Source organism: Callithrix jacchus, chromosome 13, assembly GCF_049354715.1.
Source record: "Callithrix jacchus isolate 240 chromosome 13, calJac240_pri, whole genome shotgun sequence".
Lineage (NCBI taxonomy): Eukaryota > Metazoa > Chordata > Mammalia > Primates > Cebidae > Callithrix > Callithrix jacchus.
In genome coordinates this window covers 90,061,784-90,087,007 of record NC_133514.1, presented here as the reverse complement: position 1 = coordinate 90,087,007, position 25,224 = coordinate 90,061,784, and the positions used below count along the sequence as shown (strand labels likewise).

Sequence of the window (25,224 nt, the reverse complement as noted above, 5' to 3'; positions counted from 1 at the left end):
GTTTGTAGGGACATGGATGAATCTGGAGAACGTCATCCTCAGCAAACTGACACAAGAACAGAAAATGAAACACCGCATATTCTCACGCATAGGTGGGTGATGAAAAATGAGAACACATGGACACAGAAAGGGGAGTACTAAACACTGGGGTCTATTGGGGGGAAAAGGGGAGGGCCAGTGGGAGGGGGAGGTGGGGAGGGATGGCCTGGGGAGAAATGCCAAACGTGGGTGAAGGGGAGAAGAAAAGCAAAGCACACTGCCATGTGTGTACCTACGCAACTGTCTTGCATGCTCTGCTCATGTACCCCGAAACCTAAAATCCAATAAAAAATTAAAAAAAAAAAAAAACTACATCTGACTTTTATTCATCTATCTTTTTGTTTTTACAGTTCTTCTTTCTGTTACAATTTATGGAACACAAAATACATTGTAATAAAAAAATAGGGATTATTTGTGAAAATGGCTTTGTCTTACTTTCTAATTATTCTACCCATCTACATTCTAGTAAGTTCCTCAATGGCTATGCAAATAACATTTACTGAGCATCTAATACCATGTTCACAGTGCTGGGCCCTGGCATGGTGAGTTTAAGTTTTATAAGAGGCAACTAATCCAGGAAGGCAGCATTCTCAAAATGGTCTGTGGAAAACTAGTCTCTAAAGATGGTTTGAGGGGGAAAAAAAAAAAAGAGTTCCTTAGGCCAGGCACAGAGGCTCACGTCAGTAATCTCAGCACTCTGGAAGCCAAGGTGGGTAAATCGCTTGAGCCCAGGAGTTCCAGACCAGTCTGGGCAATATGGCTAAATCTCATCGCTACCAAAAAACAAAACAAAACAAAAAGTAGCCACGGTGGCATGCACCTGCAGTCGAGATAATTTGGAGGCGGAGGTGGGAGGATTGCGTGAGACCACAAGTTCAAGACCAGCTAGGTCTACATAGCGAGATTCCATCTCTAACATAAATAAATAAATAAATAAATAACTGTGTGTGGTGGCACATGCCTGTAGTTTCAGCTACTCAGGAGTTTGAAGTCAGAGGATCACTTGAACCCAGGAATTTGAGGCTGCAGTGAGCCATGACTGGGCAACTGCACTCCAGCCTGGGCGATAGGCGAGACCCTGTCTCCAAAACAACCACAAGAACCTCAAAACCCTGGAAAAACCTTGGTCATATTGGTGTGCAAGACCTTGAATACTGTGACTTTAGTGTGATACTTACATTGCACATAGTAAATTAGATGGTCTGAGAAGTCCTGAAATAAGGGAACTTGTTTAGTTTAACCCAGTATCTGCCACGCTTACCTGACCACGAAACTCTTAAAGTAACATCTGTTAACACTCTGATAACTACTGTTCCAAGTGTTGCACACACTTAGAAAAGTACCTTGAGGCATTTTAACTCAGGGTTCTTTGGATAGAGCTAGTATTCCATCAAAAGATAATGTAAAATGGGCCGAACCCACATTCCAATTTCTTTAAGTCCTTTGCTGAACCAAGTTGGTTATTAAGAGAATAAAACCCAAATCCTATCAATAGTAGAAGTATAAGTGTAACTGTCAGGCACAATTCTAAGCAAGTTACGTATTTAATCCTCTTAATAATGGCATCTATGTGATACTTAGCTATACCCCATTACTCCATTCTACAGACAAGGGAACTGAAGCATAAAGAGAATAAGTAACTTGTCCAAGATCACAGAATAGCAAAAAGAAGAGTGGGCATCTGAAAGAAAATAGTCTGGCTCCTAAGTCTGTCTGCATATCCTGGAAGCCCTCCCTATGACAGCAAGTCACACAGCCCTGTCTTAGAGTGGGCACTTGGCACTTTTTCATATGCTACCCTGGGGATTACATTTATTAGGTGCCTGGTGAATAGAGCAGAGTAGCCTACTGCCCACAAGCACTGTCTGGCTTGTCAATTTCAGAAATGCCCTTATAGTCCAGATGGAGAAACAGAGGAATGGAAATGACCAAAGTCAGCCCTGCCCTGCTCTGAAGCTTGATTTCACCCCACTACTCTGTGGAGATACAGTGTTTGAGCCTACGCTGAGAAGTGACTGGTCTGTCTGCTAACCATGGGGCGGGCACACTCATTTCTCTAGTCTGGGAGTGGTGGGGATGTGGTAAGAATGAGCTGTTTTCTCAATAAAATGTATCTCTCTAACACCAAAAAGAGAAGTGTCTGATAAAATCATGTGTTTCAAGGTGAGTAAGAAATGCTTTTGTGTTTAAGCTGTTGCAATTCATTGTATTTACCATAAGGAAAAGTCATTTTCAAAATTCTGATACTAAAGTGTTATGAGGAAGTCTACATTTTGCAATTAAACAGCTTACATGGTCAGTCAAGGGGAGAAAATAAATCAGATTACTCAATAACAAAGTTTGTTCAAAGGTGCAGTGTCATAATTGACTACCAAATGCATATACTGAAATTTTGGAAAAAAGCCCAAAAAGAGAACCACAGATCCTTTAATGACATAAATAATTTTTAAAATGCTTAAGTGCAATTGCAGAGATTTCATTTTCTTTAAAAGACTTTAGGGGCACATGTTCTTAGGATCTCCTAAGGGCTGTGTCATGGAATTTTTCTAAAACAAAACTTTAAAAGATCATATTTCTAGGCTGGGCATGGTGGCTCACACCTATAATCCCAGCACTTTGGGAAGCTGAGGCAGGTGGATCACCTGAGTTCAGAAGTTCAAAACCAGCCTGGCTAACGTGGCGAAACCCAGTCTCTACTAAAAAATTAGCCAGCATGGTGGTGGGCTTTTATAATCCCAGCTACTCGGGAAGCTGAGGCAGGAGAATCACTTGAACCTGGGAGGAAGAGGTTTTGGTGAGCTGAGACTGCGCCACTGTACTACAGCACTTTAGCCTGGGCAACTGAGCAAGACTCTGTCTTAAAACAAAACAAAAAAAAATCATCACTCAAAACAAAACCTCAGAAAACAAGGCCCGCAGACATTAGGATTTTTCTGACGTGATCCTCAAGAAAAAGCAAATCTTCAACACTGGAGCAGAAAAATAAAGACCCTGGAAGGCTTTTGGGTCAGGACGGGCCTGGAAAGTTCTCCCACTTAGACCCAGGTGGCCTCCTGACACAATCTTTGACTCTTTGAAGCCTGAAGTTCTTCAACCATAAGATAGGTACCCCGATATCTACTGTAAAATATAGAGAAAATACCTCAAAGTCTCTACAATGGCCATTCCCTTCAAGGGGGCAATAGGTTTACTAAAAACTGCAGTTGCTGGCATGGCTGACAGAAACAACGGGAACTCTCAGTTCCTTATCAGCTGCCTCCTGCCCTCCTCACCTTTTTCCTTTGTACCTCTCTAGGACTAGGTTCACTGGAGTCTCAAAACAGACTTTTAGTTCCAGTAGCTCCCTTACTTCACTAGTAGCTGCCATATTTAATGAAGGAAAAGATGCTTATCAGACTTTTTGGGAAAATATCAAAAGTTGGTTTTTCTTGCTCTAACTGCAGATTTCTCCATCTTGGTGCTGTTGACATTTGAAGCCAGATAATTATTTGTTATGGGGCTGTCCTGTGCATCGGATGGCATTTGGCAGGTTCCTTGGCCTCTACCCACTAGATGCCAGTTCGACAGCAAAAAGAACTCTAAGCATTGCCAAATATCCCCCAAGGGGCAAAATCACCCTGAATGAGAACAACTGCTCTAAATCAAGTTTTCAAGCCCTAATTCAAGTGACTGGAAGGTTGAGGCAGGAAGATCACTTGAAGCCAGTAGTTCAAGACCAGCCTGAACAACAGCTAGATCCTGCCTCTTAAAATAATTTAAATGTTAGCCGGATATGGTGATATGTGCCTGTAAATCCTAGCTACTAGGGAAACTGAGGCAAGAGGATCCCTTGAGCCCAGGAGTTAGCGGTTGTAGTGAACTATCATCACGCAGCCTAGGCAACAGAGTGAGACCCCGTCTGTAAAAGAAAAAGTTTGTATGCTCCTAGTCTGAAACCTAAATGTTTTCTTCCTGGCTGAAATTTGATAAGAGAATGTGACATAGACGGTGCCCTTCCAACACTTTGCAGAGCAGTTCTCTGCCTCTTACACCATCCAGCATGGTAGCAGCAGCCCTTACTGTAATTGCTTGTGTGTTTTTAATGAGGTAGGTGGCCAAACCCAGAAGTTTTCAAATTTCCTCTCCCTGCCAGTTATAGAATGGGTATTGCAAAGAAGAGAGCTGGGCTTAGGTTGTCCAAGTAAATGCAATGCTTTTATTTTGAGGAAAGGAAAAGTGATTAAGAGATTTATCTTTGTGTATACAGCTAGCAGTGGGACTATAGAAAAACCTCTTTATTATGCCATCTTCAAGTGTGTAGAGGAAAGGAAAAGTACTTTATATACTGGATAGGTCTGTTGAAAAAGTGAAATATATCTAGGTAAATGAGGCAATAAAGGCATACGTCTGAGGCCAGGTGCAGTGGCTCACACCTGTGATCCCAGAACTTTGGGAGGCTGAGGTGGGCTGATCATTTCAGCTCAGGAATTTGAGACCAGCCTGGAAAACATGCTAAGACCCTGTCTCTATAAAAAAAAAATGCAAAAATTAGCCGGGCATGATGGTGCACGCCAGGAGTGCCAGGTACTAGGGAGGCTGGGAGCAGGGGGATGTGGTTAAAGGCTACAGTGAGCTGTGATTACACTCCAGCCTGGACAACAGAATGAGATCCTCTCTCAAATTAAAAAAAAAAAGTGTATGTCTGGGTTGCTGGGGCAGGAGGAGAATCAGCATTTTTAGGGAAGCGAAACGATTCCATATTTTACCATATTGGCAAATACATGACCATTATACATTTTTCAAAACTCACAACACAATATAACTCAAAGAGCATACCCTAATGCAAACTACGGACTTCAGTTAATAATGTACTGGCTCATCAACTGTAATAATATATCACATCAATACAGATGTCACTGGGAGGGAAAACTGGAAAAGGGAAGGGGTGTACAGAACTCTGTACTTTCTGCTCAAATTTTCTGTAAATATAGAACTGCTCAAAACAAGAAAGTCGATTGTATTTAGAAGTACGCATCTGGGAAAGTGGAGGGCAGAGAAAGAGGAATCATCTCGGTAAATGTTTGTAATGCAACATACCCTTCTTGTGTTAAATAATGCGAAATCAAAATTAGAAGATTTTTTCGTCGTGCTTCCGTCCTCATCTCGCACTGTGAACAAAAAGAAAAATTTAGGTAGGACCACAAGAAAAATAACACTGCTGTTGTAGCAACAAACCCTGGAAGGTAAATGTAACCTGTCAAAACCAAACAGCATGACTTAAAGGCTGGAAACAGTTCAAAGTCTCTAAGGACGTATAAAGTTGTTTTCCATTGTTATTTTCTTCTTAAAGCTGCCTTCTCAATTGTAAACTTAAGGGACAATGATTTGAATTAGGATTGCTCTTTACCACTTGGACTTCTTACTGCCAAGCCACCTGGCCTTTTATTGCTTATAATCGTGAAGAAACAAATGCACATCTACTACTATTGGGACCAGGTTAAGGAAAGTGATTAGAGAAAGATAATCAGCTGTGAGCCAGACATCAGCTGTGACAACACAGGAACTTACCTGCTACCATATTTGTAGTTCACTCAGAGCCCCACCCAGTCCCTACCAAATGCAGAGAGGAGTTCCCACAAACTATTCAGGGGTGACTGCACAGGCAAGCATTTAGAATAGCCACTGAGAAGAACAGAGGCCATAAAAGGACAACTCCTGTATAATAAGGTCCTTGCTCAAACTGGATGAATCTGTGCATTTATTCTCAGTGATAGTGCTACATTTAGGAATCTCATATTTCAAAATGCCCCAAAATGTAAAATAGTCATGTTCAGTAATACTTCCCTTATTTGAAAATAACATCTATTTTTATCTAAGGAGAATACAGGTAAGAACTAGACAAAAGCCGTAAAAGGTCTTTGTGTCTAGTTACACATAAATTACATCATAAAATCTAAGCACAAACACTTATATTTATGATACATATAAACACTTCAGGGGCTGGGTGTGGTGGCTTACACCCATAATCCCAGCTATCTAGGAGACCAAGGTGAATGGATCAATTAAGGTCAAAAGTTCAAGATCAGCCTGGCCAACATGGTAAAACCGCATCTCTACAAAAAATACAAAAATCAGCCAGTGGTGGTACCATGCATCTGTAATCTCAGCTATTTGAGAGGCTGAGGCATGAGAATCACTTGAACCTGGAAGGTGGAGGTTGCAGTGAGCCAAGATCTCGCCACCGTCCTCCAGCCTGAGTGACAGAGTGAGACTCTGTCTCAAAACAAAAAATTGAAAAACAAACCAAAAAACACTTTTCAAGCATTCATACTTGAAAATTAATGTTGTAATAAAATTAAAATTAATGTTGCAATAAATTAATGTAATAAAATTAAAACATGCATATAATTAATTACTTGAAAATAAAATAATACTAAATTTTTTTCTAAGTTGCTTTTTGTTGTGGTAAAATATATGTAATATAAAATTTACAATTTTAACCAGTTTTTTCTTTTAAAAATTTTTTTGAGACAGTGGTGTGATCAGTGCGTATGGCAGCCTTGCCCTCACCAGGGTCAAGTGATCCTTCTGCCTCGGCCTCCTGAGTAGCTGGGACTACGGGTGCACACTATCACTTAGATAAAACGAATCTGGCTGATTTCTATATTTTTTGTAGAGATAGGGTCTCACAATGTTGGCCAAGCTGGTCTCAAACTCCTGGCCTCAAGTGATCTTCCTACCTTGGCCTTTCAAAGTGCTGGGATTACAGGTGTGAGCCACCACACCTGGCCCATTTTAATCTTTTTTTTTTGTGAGACAAGCCTCACTCATCACCCAGGCTGGAGCGCACTGGTACAATCTCGGCTCACTGCAACCTCCATCTCCCAGGTGCAAGTGATTCTCCTGCCTCAGTCTCTGAAGTAGCTGGGATTACAGGTGCTCGCTACCACGCCCAGCTAATTTTTGGATTTTTAGTAGAGACAGGGTTTCACCATATTGGCCAGGCTGGTCTTGAACTCCTGACCTCAGGTGATCCACCCGCCTTGGCCTCCCAAAGTGCTGAGATTACAGATGTGAGCCACCATGCCCGGCCATCATTTTAACCACTTTTAAGTGTACAGTTCAGTGGCATTAAATACACTCTCATTGTTGTACAATCATCATCACCATCCATCTCCAGAAAGTTTTCATATCTTCCCCGATTGAAACTTCATTCCCATTAAAGAGGAACTCCACATCTCTCCTGCCTGCAGCCCCTGGTAACCACCTCTCTATTTTTCTGTCTGTGGCTCAGGATAGCTTTGAATGCAGCCCAACATAAATTCGTAAATTTTCTTAAAACATTATGATTTTTTTTTATTTTTTAGCTTATCAGCTATCATTAGTGTTAGTGTATTTTATGTGTGGCCCAAGGCAATTCTTCCACTGTGGTCCAGGGAAGCCAAAAGATTGGACACCCTTGCCCTAGAGGAAACATCCTTAATTATTTTAGCTGTTTCTTCTGATATTTACTTTCATGTTTCTAAATAATACATCATTGTTCCATGATATGTGTGTTAGGCATTAACATTCACTTCCGTTAAGGTAGATGAGAACTGAGCTGTCTTACACGCTATTTAAACTATCCTTCCCTACAGTTGGATCAATATTTAGTGATTATATTATTAGGACTAGGTAAAAATTGTTTACTGTGGAGCCAAAAATACCATTTGTTGAAATGAATAGCCACCCCATTTTTATTGGGTTACTTTTCAACATACCTATTGTTAATAATCAAAACACTCACACATCTCATATCACTTCCCATGACATCAAATACATCAAAGTTTGTGTCCTTTCTACCCTCTCATCTCTTGCTTCCCTCTTGGAGCCACTATCCTCCTGTTCTATTGCAGAGGCTGACTCTTACACCTGCAATAGATGCTTTTTCTGGAATTTCCCTTTGACATTTTCCTGCATTGGATCCCCTAGAAACTGAGTCTTTCTCTTTTCTGCTCCCTCTCTTGTTTTGATAGCTCACGTTATCTTGAGTAAAGGTGTATGGGATATAAATGTTGAGAATTTGTATGCCTGAAAATATCTTTATTCTACTTTAAGCTTGATAGCTGAAGAAGGTATAACATTACCGTTCTTATTCCTGATCCTTCACATGTAACGTAATTTTTCTTCCCAGGAAACTTTTAGGATCTCATTTTTAACTCCAGGGTTCTAAAATTAAATGATTTTTTTTGATGTGGGTCATTTTCAATTCACTGCCTAGCCATTCTCAAGCTAGAAATTCTCATGTTCTCCTTTTTGGAAAACTTCTTTTATTATTTCTTTGGTAAATTTTTTTCCTATTTTTTCTGGTTCATTTTCATATATACATATTAATTGGATAAGGAATATCCTGGATTGACTTTTAAAGGTTTTTTTTCCAACAGTGTTCCATTCCTTTGTCTCTTTTGTTCTATATTCTGGGCAATTTCCTTGGCCTTATTTTTGAGCAGAATTTATTTAGATAATAACGTTTTTAATTTCCAGGAGATTCTTCTTATTCTCTGATTATTTTTTCATAGTTATATTATTCTTGTTTTTAAGCATATTCTCTTATCTTATGATTTAAAGTCATAACAAAGAGGTTCAGTTATGTTCAATATTTGCTGTGTAAGTAGGCAGGTAAAACAGTAACCTATTTTATAAACATGTTCATCCAAACGAATTCAAATAGAAAGCTTTGTGCTTAAGATGGTAAGCCTTTATTCAGCTAGAAAACACAACACATAAGGCAACCTGTGTTTCAAAATGTTTGTAAAGGGAGCATACTAAGTACCATTTATTTGACCAGTTTTGCTCTCTGCCATTCAAAACTAGAAGTTGCTTTGAATTTAGTCTAAATTAAATAAAAGTCAGGACTCTCAGAAGTCCAAAAGAAAAAGAGGTTTAAAAATATAATCCTTGAACTTATAAGGTAGATGACATAAAATGTAGTGATTCAGAATGAGAGAAATAGTTGCAAAGGTGACATTTGATAAAGGACTGGTCTCCAAAATATACAAACACAGAAAAACCCTCTTAAAACTCTACACTTAAAAAAAAAAATCCACTTAAAAATGGGCAAAACACATGAACTGACACTTCACAGAAGAAGATATACAGACAGCAACCAAGCATATGAAAAGATAACATTATAAGTCGTCAAGGAATGGCAAATTAAAACAACAACGAAATACCACTACACACTTACTGGGATGGTGAAAATTCAAAATACCAAATGCTGGTGAGATGTAGAGCAACAGAAACTCATTGTTTGCTGGTAGGATACAAAACAGTACAAACACTTTGGAAGACACTTTGGCAGGTTTTTTAAAGTAAAGACTAACCATACTCTTACCCAACAATTACTCTGACTAGCAATTGCACTCCTTGGTATTTACCCAAGTGAATTGAAAACTTATGTTCACAGAGAAACTGGCACAGAGATGTTTATAGCAGCTTTATTCATAACTGCCAAAACTTAGAAGCAACCAAAATGTCGTTCAGTAGGTGAGTGGATAAATAAACTGTGGTACATTCAGACAATGGAATATTATTCAGAGCTAAAAGAAATTAGCTATCAAGCCATGAAAGAACATGAAGGAAATTTAGATGCATATCACTAAGTGGAAGAAGCCAATTGAAAAGCCTATATACTGTATGATTCCAAATATATAACATTCTGGAAAAGGCAAACCTATGGAAACAGTAAAAGGATCAGTTATTGCCAGGGGCTGGGGGGAGGAAGGGACGAACTGGTAAAACACAAGATTTCTAGGGCAATGAAACCACTCTATATGATATACTATAGTGAGAGATATGCATCATTATACATTTGTCCAAACCCACAGAATGTACTACAGCAAGCATAAACCCTCATGTAACATGGACTTTGATTGACAATGATGTCAGTGTAGATTTGTCAATTTAACAACAACAATTTAATCACTGTAGTTTGGCATGTTGACGGCGGGGGGGGAAGGTGAGCATGTGGAGAGGGGAGGTATACGGGAATTCTCTAAACTTTGTTCAATTTGACTGTAAATCTAAAACTGTGCTAAAAAAATGCTATTTTTTAAAAAGTAGTGACTAATTTTTAAACAAACATGTCAGGCCTACTGTACTTAAATGGATGTTTATACTTTCAAATTAGTTCCTTGGCAGATCATGTTCTTATTCCATTGCTCAGAAAACTTCTGAAACTCTTATTATAAAATTGTATTCAACACAGATTAATGACCACAGTCTTCCCCCAACCTGCATTTACAAAAATAATCATTCTTGAAAAATGGGACAATGCATAAAACCGTAAGAAAAAAACACACTTGGTCACATTCTTTTTTTAAATTTATTTTTATTTGTTTAGAGATAAACAGGAATCTCATCATGTTACCAGGCTGGCCTTGAACTTTTGGCTTAAGCAATCCTCCCACCTCAGCCTCCCAAGTAGCTGGGACTACAAGTGTGCACCACTCCATCCAGCCTATATTTTTTAAGTCCTCTTACAAAGTAGTACTCTCATGTGATTTGATAACTTGTTTTTTAAAATAATATTTTGTACATATTTTTCCAAGGCAGTAAATGTTTTTAAAATACTTGACTTTTAATGTATGCGGAGAATGTATCATAACTTAATCAATCTTCTATTGTTACGTAAATATGTGCCTCTTCCAATTTACAAATACTATTAGGAGATCTGGCTATTTCTAAAATCCAAATTAATCCTCAATGACAGATCAGATAACGTTAAGAAGAGCTTTAAAAGCGTATAACGAGGCCAAGGCGGGTGGATCACGAGGTCAAGAGATCGAGACCTTCCTGGTCAACATGGTGAAACTCCGTCTCTACTCAAAATACAAAAAATTAGCTGGGCATGGTGGCGCACACCTGTAATCCCAGCTACTCAGGAGGCTGAGGCAGGAGAATTGCCTGAACCCAGGAGGCGGAGGTTGCAGTGAGCCGAGATCGCGCCATTGCACTCCAGCCTGGGTAACAAGAGCGAAACTCCGTCTCAAAAAAAAATTTTTTTAATAAATAAATAAAAGCATATAACAGTCCACTTGGAAACAATGTTACTGGGAACGTTTGTACCTCCCTCCCTGAAGACAGTGGGTGATGAGAGGAAAATGGCTAACAAACCCAAAAACAAATTACCAAGAATGAATCAAGAAGGCAGTTAAAGTAATCTTCTTTGCTATATTTTATGTTATTGTAAAATGTATATATAATTTATACAAAGAAGTTTATAACACAGCCATTAATTTTTAATAACAACCACCACCCAGAGCACCTTCCATATCTTAGAAGCTCCCTTGGGTGCTCCCTGTAGGTGGCTCCCCTCCCTCTCTCCTGAGGTAATGGCCATCATGAATTTTGTGCTAATCATTCCCTTTTTCTTTCTAATTTTTACCAGATATGTATGTATTCTTAAGTATCTGTTTAGTTTTCCCATTTTTGAACTTTATATGAATGAAATGTGCATCTGTTTTTGGTGACTACTTTTGTCCAACAGTATGTAATTTTCTCAATGAAAATTAATATCAAAGTAAAGATTCAGAAATTAGCCAGCTATTCCATGAAATTTTTATTTAAATTATCTGCTCTGAGGAATCACCACAGCATTTTTCACAATGGTTGAACTAATTTACACTGTCCACCGACAGTGTAAAACAATGGAGCTATGCTCTTATGAACATTCGTGTTTCTGCTTTTAATGTCTGTGGAAGGAGTATTAGTCCTTGTTGCTCACTTCTGAAGGATAAAAATGTGCTAAGGAGATCAAGGTTGACCCTTCTTTTTCTGAAGAACATGGCACCAGAAATAATGTAGCCTTGGCCCACATCACCTCACCGAAATTTGAAAGTGCTGAGTAATGGTTTGTTTTGGGGGGTTTTTTTTGTTTCTGTTTTTGAAATGGAGTTTCGCTCTTTTTGCCCAGGCTGGAGTGCAATGGCATGATCTAGGCTAACTGCAACCTCCACCTCCTGGGTTCGGGCGATTTTCCTGCCTCCCCTCCTAAGTGAGTGGCTGGGATTGCAGGCACCTGCCATCACACCCAGCTAATTTTTTGTATTTTCAGTAGAGATGGGGTTTAGCCATGTTGGCCAGGCTGGTCTTGAACTCCTGACCACTTGCCTCACTGTGGTTCACTTGCCTCAGCCTCCCAAAGTGCTGGAATTATAGGCATGAGTCACCGTGCTTGGCCAAGTGCTGAATAGTAGGGTTTTTGGTTTTTGTTTTTTGGGTTTTTTTGAGACAGAGTCTTGTTCTGTTGCTTAGGCTGGAGTGCAGTGGTGCAACCTCGGCTCGCTGCAACCTCTGCCTCTCGGGTTCAAGTGATTCTCCTGCCTCAGCCTCCCAGGTAGCTGGGACTACAGGCGCATGCCACCACATCCCACTAATTTTTGTATTTGTAGTATAGACGGAGTTTCACCATGTTGGTCAGGCTGGTCTCAAACTCCTAATCCACCGGCCTCGGCTTTCCAAAGTGCTGGGATTACAGGCATGAGCCACCACACCCGGCCTGAATAATAGTTTTTAAAGCTTCCACCAATTCATATATTTTTAAAACATGTGACATAAGAATAAAACCTTGTCTTTTCTTTTTTTATTTGCTGGAGAAGTGACTTTTTGGATAAGGGAAGAAAAGCCAAGGGCTGTGAACATTTACTGCCATACTGAAAGAAAATTTAACATTTTTTGTATCTGTCGGTTTTGATACAAATATAAAATACTCTGGGTGCAGTGGCTCATGCCTGTGGTCCCAGCACTCTGGGAGGCTGAGGCAGGTGGATCACCTGAGGTCAGGAGTTCAAGACCAGCTTGGCCAACATGACAAAACCCCATCTCTACTAAAAATACAAATACTAGTCAGGCGTGGTGGTGGTTGCCTGTGGTCTCAGCTACTCTGGAGGCTAAAGCAGGAGAATGGCTTGAGCCCTGAAGGCGGAGGTTGCAGTGAGCCAAGATCACATCATTACACTCCAGCCTGGGTGACTGGGAGTTGGTCTCAAAAAAATAAATAAATAATAAAATAAAATATGTAGATAAACATACACAAACACACTGGGTTATGTAAATATGTCTGTGTAATGTCCATCTGTGAGTATTTTTTGCAAAAACTTTCAAAATAGAAGTCAGAGATCATTTCTCTACCCAGCCTCCTCAGAACAGGTGAATCCAGTCAATTAGCTCGGCTCAGATGATTCCTATTAGTCAATTAGCTCAGCCCAGGTGATCCTAAGATGTTAATTAGCTCAGCTCAGGTGGCTTCCATCAGACAATTATCTAAATAGGAACTGTGGCTTCATCAATTCAGTCAACTAATTGATAGTTAATGTAAATAGTGCAATGATACAATAAGAAATAATGTAGTACCCTGAAATGCTAGCCTGGAAATATAGCATTACATAACTGCACTGTCAGCTTACTTCTTAGACTTATTCCCAGAACCTAAAGCTTTATGTTTACACAAACAACACTGCTTGGCTCTGTTTTATTGTGAGATGCTATTGTGCCATACAGTACCAATATAAGTCTACATAGAGCATTTAAAATATCTTTTAAGAACATGCTTTAAATTTATAAATATTAACATAAACAAACTCACATAATCCTGAAAAAAATTATCTGGGTCTCTGGTTTTCTGGTCTATCTGGGCCAATTTCAAAGGGTGTTATAGGTTTCTTCTCTAATGTCTCTTAAAGTAACTTCTTTTTCCCAGAAAACAAATATCATTAATACTTTCAGCTGCCCACAGCACCTGGCATGGTGCCAAATGCCAAGCAGAGACTCTTTATTTTTCCCATTGTTTATTTAATTCTCTTCTCATTCAATTTTCTTCTCTCCCTATCAGCTTTATTAAGTTATAATTGACTAATAAAAATTGTTTATGTTTATTTACATATGATTTTGTGGTGAGAAGATTGATATTTCCTGATATGTTTATTAGATAACTTTTTTTCAAACTATAGGCATAAAGTCAACTTTATAGGTTATAAGCAGCATAGTTGAGTAAAATAGAATTATTGCAGAATGCATAACAGGTAAGAAGGCTTAGTATTGTGTCAGGAAACTTTTGTTGTATTTGTATGTGGGTATGTGTGTGAGAGAGAGAGAATTCTGAATTTCAGTCTAAGTACAGTTGGTCACAGTAAAAAAAAGTCTGAAAGCCACTATACAAAATGACACTATTTTGATATAAAATATATCTGATATTTGTAGTTTCCTCTCATCTTTCTGAAGATGTTGACATGAAAACTCTTGGTGAAGACTGAGCCCTTTCTAATTTGCCAAGTTAACATTGGCCATAAAAGTCTTTCCCTCCTTTTTTTGTAATTAAATTTGCCTCACCTATACTGCCATCTAATTTATTAGAAGGGGAAGCCCTGCATGAAATTTAGGTCATTCCAAAGTGACCATTGTTTGCATAATAAAAACGATAATCATCATAGAATTCCGTCCAGATCAAGTTGGCAAAACAAAATTATAACTGTGTATTAAATAGGCAGATATAGGATTGATGGGATATGTTTCTAAATGTATATGGTCTCAAATCTATGTTTGGAGTTTTGGTCCAGAGTTTTAAGTCTAAAAGGTACCTGTAAATCACTGAATCTCAGGGGCCCCTGGAGATTATTTGAATCTCAGGAACCTGAGATCTAAAAGAATTAAGGAATTTGCTGAAAAGCCTGAAAAGTTGAGAGCAGAATCTTGGCCTCTGGGCCAATGCTCCTCCCTTCATCAACGCCTCCTCATCATTCTCTCTGCCGTTTACATTCACTCTAGACCAGAGATAATCCACTATTTTATATTACTTCATAAACCCCATATCCTGCACAACCAGTATTTTAATTTACCAAAACCTGTGTGCCGAACTTGCCAGAAACAAACAACTATGGTTACTAGCCAGTCTTCCCTAGGTGCAGAAATGAATGATGTATTTTACAGTTTCTCAAACTTAATTTCCCACAATACTAGTGACCATTTCAAAGCTGTTATTGGCTAGACCTCCTTCAAAAAGTTAGTCACCCTGCTGCACCAGGAGTAGTATGTCTTATAGGAGATTATGTCTCGTAATTGCTGAATAGTTGCAGACTTGCTAAAAAACTAAACCATTTCATATGCATGTAAAAGTCTTTGAGAATGCAAAGATTGAAATTGGCCTAAAGAGCCATGATAGTGATCTACATTTTCAGAGAGACTATACTGGACGCTGATTTGTCCCATTTCTAACGATGTCCATATCCCTCCATATTAGAGGTTCTAATGCAATGTCCTTTACATCACATGAAATAAAGCCTGGAAAGTGCTTTGAAAACTGTGGGAGTGCTATGCCAATATTAGGGATAGTAATTGATGGGTGCTCAGCAGCTGTTAGTTACCTTGCTCATGTATTTCAGAATGTCTCTATCCTTCACTCTAGAAGCATTTGCTTCTTCCTAATTAACACAGGTACTTATGCAAATGTTCTCTACCACTAGGTCACTGAGAAAAAGTAGCTAGTGTTCTGCGTGTGCTCCTCAGTACTGGATCCACTGCACTGAGTTTGGCTGAATTTCTTAAAGATGAGGAGGGTCAATTATACTATATTATAGAAATACTCCATGTGTGCACAGATATGCATATACCCAGAGGAAGCCCCTCATTAGAGGGATGAAGAACTCATTAGGGAAAACTCATGAGATTTATTAGAGAAACAGAAAAAAAGATCCTGGAAGAGATGTTTAAAAGCAGGGAGGAGACGGCTGGGGAGGATGGGAGAATTGGAAGGGTAGGCAGGTGGGGGGTGGGCAGGTAAGGGTACAGAATTTCTCTTTGGACTAATGAAAAGGTTCTAAAATTGATTGAGGCAATGGAAGTATATCTCTGTGAATATCCTAAAAGTCATGGAATTGCACATTTTAAATGGGTGAGTTGTACGGTATATAAATGAAGATGTTTTAAAATGCAAAAGGTGGGAGAGAGACAGAGAAAAGAAGGCTTAAATAAATGTAAATAATTTAAGTAAAATTTTGCCCTGATATATAAAATAAATAGTCTAACTGAAAATAGAAATCATCTTATGCAATACTGTAAAACTATTCAAGATGGAAATGACGGGTAAAAGAACTGATTATCACACACCGTGAGGGCCTGCTTCTCAACCCCTAGAGCCTATTTCTGATTTAGGGTGTAGCAATGACACTTCATTACTACCCAACCTTGCTGCATCAGTGACAACAGGAACAGATTCACTGAATAGAAGAGTAACACAGACATTTCTGTGTTCAGAATCTTCACATGTTTATGGCATGTTCATTTACAGCAGACATTTTTCTTTACAGTTTTTCTTTTTGGTTTTATAATAATTAACAATGTATATAAAAGTTTAAGAAACCTTAAGTATCGTCTATACTTCTTCAGTTCATTGGTACAAAACTACGTTTCTTTCAATAAGAATCTCAAAATTTTAAAAGTGCGGCTATTTTTTTTTTACATTTTTACATCCAAATTTGGTAAGGTATGAAATAATATTGTATTTCAGATACAATTGGTTGGAATGTAACTTGGTATAACCCTTTTGCAGAGCAAATTGACAAAATCTATCAAAAAGAAAAACGCACATACCTGCTGACCCAGCAATATCACTCAGCAATTTATACTACAGAAGATCAGTTACACTATATTATAGAAATGCTTCATGTGAGCACATACATGCACATACACACAGGCGGAAAAATGCAGTTTATTGACTACTACCCATAGGTAAGATAGTGAGTCTCATAGCAACCCTACTAAAACCAGAATTGAAACATTTGTCAGAATTATTTCTTTCAAACTCCTTCAAACTTAACACAGTTGATCGGGATGAATATGAAAACAAAATCTCTAATTCTTGAGACAGAGCTCTAATTCTTAATCCTAAACAAATCAGAGCAATGTTAATCATAGTTTTGAAAGAACAGCCTATCAGAGAGGCTTGCTCAGGGTTTTTACTCAATTTCTGCAAAATGGTAGCTGCTCCAACTCCAATCAAAAGTATTTCCACTTATTTTTTAAATTAGAATCACAGTTTGGAAAAGAGTCGATCTCTGTAATGGGAATTGACTGAGTCCTTTAGAACTCTCAGTCCTGCAATCCCAGCACTTTGGGAGGCCAGGACAAGAGGATCACTTAAGCCCAGAGTTTGAGAGTAGCCTGGGCAACACAGGGAGACCTCCATCTCTAATTTAAAAAAAAAAAAATGGCTTTCCTAATATGTGGACTGTGAAGCAGCTTTTACTTGTGGTGACCAGGTCTTAAAAATAACAATGTGATTTTTATTTTGAGGCAAGATTGGCAAAAATTCCGAATTCAGTAAGAGTAAAATAGAGAAAGAGATTTTTAAAAGCACTATTTAAAATGTAGTGTTAAACATTTAAGATGAACTTCTGTTACTGAAAACACAGAATGCAGTCTTACAAATTTCTTAATTAAAGGTATAAAATTGGTAAGATCTATGTCTTTCTGCCCAGGCCATTCAAATTAACATAGAAAATTATCCTCTGAATTAAAAAAAAAAAAAAAAAAACTAAGAATGAGCCAACCCCACAAAGAAGGTCAGTTTAAACTGTAAGAGATGGTGTGCCCCTGAAATGGACACAAATACATGCTCAGTTAATTTCTGTGTACAAAGAAAGGAGGCCCAAAAGTGAAAATCTAATCTAGGTGTTTCATTTGCCCATTTCAATATTCTGGCTGTTTTCTTCTTCCTTCATTTCCTTTGTGGGCTATTGTACCACAAATATACCTCCATTATCAGATTCAAAATTGAATCCTACGATACCATAGCCCCAGGAAAAGGAAGCATTGAATATCATTCCCAGTTTTAGACCCAGAAGATATCCAGGAAATGTTACTGTATACACACCACATTCAACATTAGTGCTTTTAATTTCCTTTTTACGGGTGCAATGGAGATTAATTTGCATGAGCTCGTTTCAATTTCAATAATAAGATCCAAATTTTGTATTAAGCTTTCCATCTCAAAAACAAACAGTTAAAAAGGACACATCTCTTCTTTCAAATGTTTTTATTATACTTCTATTTTACAGTCCTTGCATCTAATATTCACTTAAAACCTTGAATATATATATATATACCTGTAGGTTCTAATTTGTTTTTTGTTTGTTTCCTGATTATCTCCTGGCTCTACCAGGAAACTTGCTAAATTTCAAATGCTGAACAATCAAACAAAATGCTAGAACTATCAAAAGGAGTGTCTACTGATCCAGAAAAGACATTTGTTAAATTTAAAACAATGTCAGAATTGGTCAACTATGCTCAGAAACATAGGACCAAGTATTTTCTAATTTGAGAGGACAAATAAGTAACAGCAGAAGAGAAAAAATCATAGACACTTCAAATAATCCTGTTTTTATAATTTTGACCAAAAAAATTGAAGTTAAATTCAGATATCAAAGCTGTTTCAGCAACAACAGCTACAGATGACAGTAAAAATTTCCTTCAAGATTTAAAACAGGTGGGAGGAAGTTCCTGAAGTACTTATTCCAAGATTTGTAACAGGAGATGAAATATGGCTATACTGGTACCATCCTGAAGACAGAGCATGAAGCAAAGGATACCAAAAAATGGCAGCACTCCAGTGAAAGCCAGAGCGGACTAGTCAAGAGAAGAGATAATGGCAACAGATTCGGGAAATGCTCAGGAGATATGACTCAATGACTTTTTGAATGGCCAAACTATAATTAAATGTACTTATTAGGAGAGGTTTTTTTGAAAAAGTTAGACAAAGCTTAAGCAGAAAAATCATTACCAGAGAGTTCTTCCTCACCATGACAAAGTGCGTCCTCATGCATTTCATCAAAAAAGGGCAGTCTGGCGAGAGTTTCCATAGAAAATCCGAAGGCATCCACTGTAAACTCACAATGTGGCACCTGGTGACTTCATTTTCTTTCCCAATCTTAAAAAATGTGTAAATGGAACAAAGTTCACTTCACTTAATATTAAAAAAGACATTTCATGGAAATAGATACATTTGCAGGACCCTCAGGGCTTTAACGATGGACTAGAGGGCAGGAAAAAAATATTGCTTCCAGAAGCATCTGGACCTTGATGGAGCAGAGGTTGAGAAGTATAATCTACCGTTCTTATTTTAAACATTTAATCCCATTTTCTACAACGCCTTGAAAGTACCCTCCCACAACATCAATCCTATGTAAATAGTTGTTATCCTTTACTGGTTCTTCTTTCTATAATTTTCTCTGCTTTCTTGTGTTTTTCTGTTTTACTCCCAAGAAGATTCAGTTTCTGTTTTTTGAAATCCACAGATGTGCAACCTGCGAACATGGAGGCACAATGGTCGAACTCGTTGGGGATAGCTGAGAGTGAAACTAACCTAACCAACATCTGGGGCACAGCAGTCCACCTGAACAGTGGCCTCCAGAATGGCTGCATTGTGCTGAAGAATGAATTCCAATGGGGGCACGGCAGCCCAGGAACTAAGGAAGTCGGGGCTTCAGACATGCGCAGGCCTGGGGCTGGCTCTATCAGAACGCTCTCTTGCAAATGCGCTTGAATCCCTGTAGGCAAGGGCACCTGGGAGGTCAATCCGGGCAGCGAGGGAGGACCGGCGACCGAGACACTGCATCCCCCTGTGTCGAGGACAGAGCCATGGCAGCCGAGACATCGACACCTGCAGAGATCTAGTGAGATGGAGGTAGGCTCGACTACGCTGCACGCAGTGGAGAAGCTGCAGGTGCGTCTGGCCACTAAGACGGACCCGAAGAAAGTAGGAAAATACCTGCAGAAACTCTCCGCCTTGCCCATGACTGCAGACATCCTGGCGGAGACAGGAATCCGAAAGACGGTAAAGAGCCTGCGGAAGCACCAGCACGTGGGACTTTGCCAGAGACTTAGCAGCCCGGTAAAGAAGCTGCTTCCTGTGGACCCAAACACCAGGCCCAGGCCGGACCCACAGGACCGTGAGGAGAGCTCTTCCCGAAAGCGCTTCGGGGAGGGTCTTCAGGACCAAGAAAAGGCCTGGGGCTTCCCCGAAAACGGGATGGCCCCCAGGCGACGACCTCACAGCCTGGGGCACAGACATACAGCACACACAACACCTACGGGGCTCCGGAGATCTCAGGGAAGCTCCCTCAGTAGCCCAGACCGAGCCAAGAGAAATCGCCCCAGAATTGCCCCAGCTGATTTCCGCCCCAAACCGGCCCTTCCCTCAGGGCGCACCGGACCTCTCCCGATGACCCAGGGCCCGGAGCCCGGGCAGCAAGCCGGAAGAGGCCAGGCTGACACTGCTCAGGGCAGGCCTCTGCTCCCTAGAGGCTGCCAGGTCCAACCCCAGATCGAAACAGTTAGGGGCCACAGCAAGGGGGCATAAATCCTCCCGCCAAGGAGAACGCCCCGTGGGTGCCCAGGGCCATCAGCAGTCTCCCGCTTCCATCAGGGAGACATCCTCCCAAGCCTGCGCCAGAGGGGAAACCCCAAGGCCACCCTCCCGGGAAAGGGCCAGGGACAGACCACTCTGCTAGCGCCGGGACACATAAGGAAGGAGGGATCCCCGGCGACAGTGGCCAACGTCTCCCCGCCTGGGCCGTGGCTCCAGACGGCCACCTGGATAGGCCTAGGCACAGACACTCACACAAGGAGAGGCAGGTCTGGACGACCCGGACCCACGACAGGGGACACACGGCCTGTCCCCCGGGGTCAAACAGCAGCTTTCCAGCGACCCAGAGACTCAAGAGGGGAAGCCACCGACTGCTCATTTGGACGCAATATCCGTGGGCTCCCTCTCCGAGGTGGACGAGGGAGAGGGGGCTGAGGAATCTGAGCGGCCCGCTCTGTCATTTGAACAATACCTCACCTACGACCAGTTGCAAAAGAAAGAGAGAAGGACTGTGAAATCTTCCAGCACCGCACGTGGAGATCAACAACGCAGAGCAAACCATTCCAAGGACACTCGTGAGTCCTGGGCTTCGCCTCAGGAATTGCCTCCTGTCAAGGAAAGCCACTCCGAGGGGCTACAGGCGGCCCGTGCTGATTCCTCCGGGCGGAAAACCGTGCTCAGCCTCGGCTTCTCAGAGCTGTGGGACCTCGCAGAGCCCTGGATGCAGGCCAACTACGATCTGCTCTCCGCCTTTGAGTCCAAGACCGCCCAGCCACAGAAATGGCACTCTCTGCACCGACGTTCCAGGAGGAAGCTGGTTCCTCGGGACGCAGAGTGAATGCCAAGATGCAGGTGTACTCGGGCTCCAGGCCTGCCCGCCAGCCCCAGTGGCTGACCTTGCGCCAGCAGTGCGTCCCGGCGCTTAGAGACAACCCCGACGCCCTGGGCCAAGTAGGATGTGTCCCCTCTTGGGTTCTTGAACTTGTCCTGGAAGGGTGTACGCCTGACCAGCTATATCGCAGAGAGAAAAACAATCCCGCACTCATTGGAGAGACAGATGGATTGTGGAGGATTCACTGCCTCCAGGACTTCAAGGGAGAAAAGCCGCAAGAGCACGAGTCTTGGCGGGAGCTGTACCTGCGGCTTTGGCACGCCCGAGAGCAGCGGCTGCGCGTAGTGACGACCAGTATCCGGGCTACACGTGAAAACAAGCCCAACGGCCGACAGACGAAGATGATCTGTTTCAACTCGGTGGCCGAGACGCCTTATGATGCTCCGAGGTGGCAAGAGAAGGCTGTAGGAGCCGCTGATCTCGAAAATAGCAACATCAACCCACACTACCAGCCCACGAAAAGCAGCCACCCTCCCTCCAATGGGGGCGGCAGCGCCGACAGCGGCCTTCCCAGGCTCCCTGAGAAGCGTGCCTATGCCTGCCTGAGCTGCAGCAATGCGCAGGCGACACCTGAGGCCAAAATCCGGAAACAGGCTGCAAAGAAAGTGGCCCCGCTGATGGCCAAGGCCATTCGAGACTACAAGAGAAGATTCTCCCGACGATAAACTCAAGACTCGTCTTACAGATGGAATCTAAGGGGAGGAGGACCAATGCAAGTCGATGCGGGTTAAGGAATGCAACTTCCAACTGACACCAGAACCTTTGGCTTGGTGCAAAGTTGAGCTTCTGAATTCTGCAGGTGTCCAGTGCTGGCCCTGGGATTTGGCCTCCCATACCTCCCTGCTGGGAGGACCCCTCAGAATTCAGAAGATGTGAATGCTTTCAGATCGATTCCCCTTTGGTGGTTAACTGATCACTTTCTAAATCATGCCCTAGTTAAAATCATCAAAGAGGTACCAGATGGGAGTCCCTATTTTTTGGTCTTTAAATCATCAACTAGATAATTACTTTTTAGACACAAACTCACAAGCCATTAGTTAACACTGACAAATCCCACTACATAAATGGTTTTTTGTTGTTTTGTTTTTAAGCAAAACCTGGACGTCAACCTGTAATTGTGAGCCATCCTCCTATGGGAGGCTGAGAAGTGTGGATGGCTTGAGCCCAGGAGGTGGAGACGAGCCTGGGTGAAACCCCATCTATAGAAAAGGTATCTAAATTAGCCAGGCGTGGTGGCACAGCCCCTGAGGCCCCAGTTTCTTGGAGGGCTGAGGTGGCAGGATGGCCTGAGCCTGGGAGGCAGAGGTTGCAGTGACCCTTGATCATTCCATTGCACTCCAGCCTGGGTGACAGAAACAGAGCATGTGTCAGAGAAAACTGCTGTTTCGTTGAAAAATGTAACTGTGGGCCGGGCGCGGTGGCTCATACCTGTAATCCTAGCACTTTGGGAGGCCGAGGTGGGTGGATCACCTGAGGTCTGTAGTTCAAGACCAGCCTGGCCATCATGGTGAAACCCCATCTTTAAAAGAAATAAAATAACAATAAAAAAAGGAACTGTGGGATTTTATGAAACAGTGGCAATAACCGGTAACTTTGTTAAATCAGACTGCTTTCCCTAAGCACCAAAGAGAATCGTTTCCAATCTTTTCACCCAGAACCCCTATGAAAGAATGGCAGAAACTTTATCACTTTATCTAATGAGCTTCTGAATCAAGAAGTCTAAAGTCGCCAATCAGAGTTTCTTTCTTTCTTTTTTGAGACGGAGTTTCGCTCTTGTTACCCAGGCTGGAGTGCAATGGCGCGATCTCGGCTCACTGTAACCTCCGCCTCCTGGGTTGAGGCAATTCTCCTCCCTCAGCTTCCTGAGTAGCTGGGACAACAGGCACCCACCACCATGCTCAGCTAATTTTTGTATTTTTAGTAGAGACAGGGTTTCACCATGTTGACCAGGATGGTCTCGATCTCTTAACCTCGTGATCCACACCAGCCCCCCGCCTCCCAAAGTGCTGGGAGTACAGGTGTGTGCCACCGCGCCCTGCTCGCTAATCGAAGTTTCTAATTACCATGAGGTGACCAGGTTAACATCCTTCAGTTCAGATCACATGAGCTTCTGCCAGCTTTGTTGAACCTTTAGTTTCTAACCGAGGGCATGTGGTGGCAACACACAGATGGGTAATCACAGGTCCGTGTGCCAGATACCTCCCCACCCTCCCCCACACACTCACCCTTAAGGAAATCTCGTTTACTTGATTAGATTTTCCCCTGCCTACACTTAGTGAGAAGCTGAGAGACAGACACAAAGGCCTGTCCCACAAAGCAGAACCAAGCAAGGGCAGTAAAAGAGATTAAAGTCCTGTGCCCTGGGGGTGGGGGGCGGGCAGCAGAATGGGTGGTGGGAAGCTTCTGGAATCAGGCACCTGAGTGGATGCCAGTGCAAGAGGGAAGGAACCTTCAAGGTTAAAGAACACGAAGGAAGCCAGGACAGGCAGCCACAGGGGTACTGCTCCGTGACGAAGACAAGGCAGCATTGGTTCCGGGGAAAAAAAGATGTGATGCAATCAGAGACTGTATACAATTCCGGGGAGACTCCATGCCCCTCCCCCGCGCCCGCCCAGCAAGGGACACACGCAAGGCCAGTCTCCATTTCTTCACGGCAATGCAAGAGAGGGTCTGTGGTGGCCTGCAAAACCGACAAGAGAGCCAACTCTCCTCCTCATGGCAGAAGAGCCACACGTTCTTCCTGGAGGTGTAGTAGCCACTGATCACCCTGCAGCTTCTCCCCGCTCCCACCGACACATTCCAGTCCCCTGGACTCAAATCCGCTGGCAACAGCCTTCCTTTGTGGAAAATGTTTCCCCTCCAAAAATGGAAAACAAACAGGAAACAAGCAAACACAACTCAAAACACAAAGAGCTAGCTCAAGCCCCTCACAGCTCACCTATGCCCCCACTGTCACACTACTGACAATGGCATCTGCCCCCACTAAACTCATTCATGACTGCAGAACCTGACAAGCTTTAGCGGGTCACCGCTCCCAACACGACACGCCCTCTCAAAGAAAGAATAAGATAACAAACCTCACACAAAGTATAAACCTAACCCAAACAGAATTCAGCAGCCACCTCAGGATCCTACTGTCACATTAACACACTGACCAAAAACAGTTCAATCCTCTGCTGACCTATCTACAAAAGAATCCTCATTCGGAATGCTCCACAAGCACTGCCCACGTTGCACTAGGATCCTCTTGTTGAGGTACCTGGATGTCGGGAAACAGAGCAAATTTACCTGGTTTTTCTACATATAGTGGAGGGCTAATTCTTAGAAAAGGCTTACCACCCGAATCCTCGTCCCCTGATTCTTAGGCTATTAGGATTTTATTTCTTCAGAATTGCACACACATGCACAGACACACGAACACGCACAGACGCACACACACACAGAGACGCACACACACGCGCACACACAGACGCAGACAGGAGTGGGCGTGAGCACACACACAGAGACGCGCACACACACACACACACACAGGTGCACACAGGCGAGGGTGTGAGTGCGTGCGCGCACACACGCGTGCACACACACACACAGAAAGAGACGAAAAGTCACACGAGCATTTGAAAATGAGGCGAAACCGCCATGGAGAGGAGAAACAATAGCTGGCAAAGTAGACACTTCCAATGGTTCTGCTGTCCTCATTCTGACTGAAAGATGAGAGTGGAACTCGGCTGCCGGGACTGTTGTTGCAGCAACGTCAGCTGCAGGCCAGAGCAAACCTTTCCGTGGAGATTTTAAACGGGTGGGAGCAAGTTCTGGAAGCATTTCTTTCAAGATTTGTCACGGGAGATGAAACATGGTGCTTGTGCTGGGATCCTGAAGACAAAGCACGAAGCTGCGGCTACCAAGAGGTGGCAGTCCT

General features: G+C 42.0%; 2 protein-coding genes across 8 annotated transcripts in view; one reads left to right on the top strand and one right to left on the bottom strand.

Annotated features, from left to right (window-relative positions):
• The window catches only part of KATNAL2 (katanin catalytic subunit A1 like 2), a 113,006-nt gene that overhangs the window by 58,212 nt on the left and 29,570 nt on the right, over positions 1-25,224 (bottom strand). For 3 of the 7 annotated variants that reach the window (XM_054244161.2, XM_078348088.1, XM_078348090.1), the window contains exons 2-3: positions 22,734-22,824; positions 5,116-5,186 (exon numbers count right to left, since the gene is read on the bottom strand). In XM_054244161.2, coding sequence (XP_054100136.2) covers positions 5,116-5,186; positions 22,734-22,811 — 149 coding nt within the window. In that variant the 5' untranslated portion in view covers positions 22,812-22,824. Of the gene's footprint in view, positions 1-5,115; positions 5,187-18,847; positions 19,054-22,733; positions 22,825-25,224 lie in introns of those variants that run through there. The other 4 variants (XM_078348089.1, XM_008979748.5, XM_035270967.3 and 1 more) reach the window with 2 other exon arrangements.
• LOC128929477 (elongin-A3-like) lies at positions 19,727-22,087 on the top strand. The gene is given in 3 exon segments (XM_054244164.2): positions 19,727-20,401; positions 20,982-21,192; positions 21,195-22,087. Coding segments are annotated over 3 exon segments (1,662 nt in total). The 3' UTR covers positions 21,971-22,087.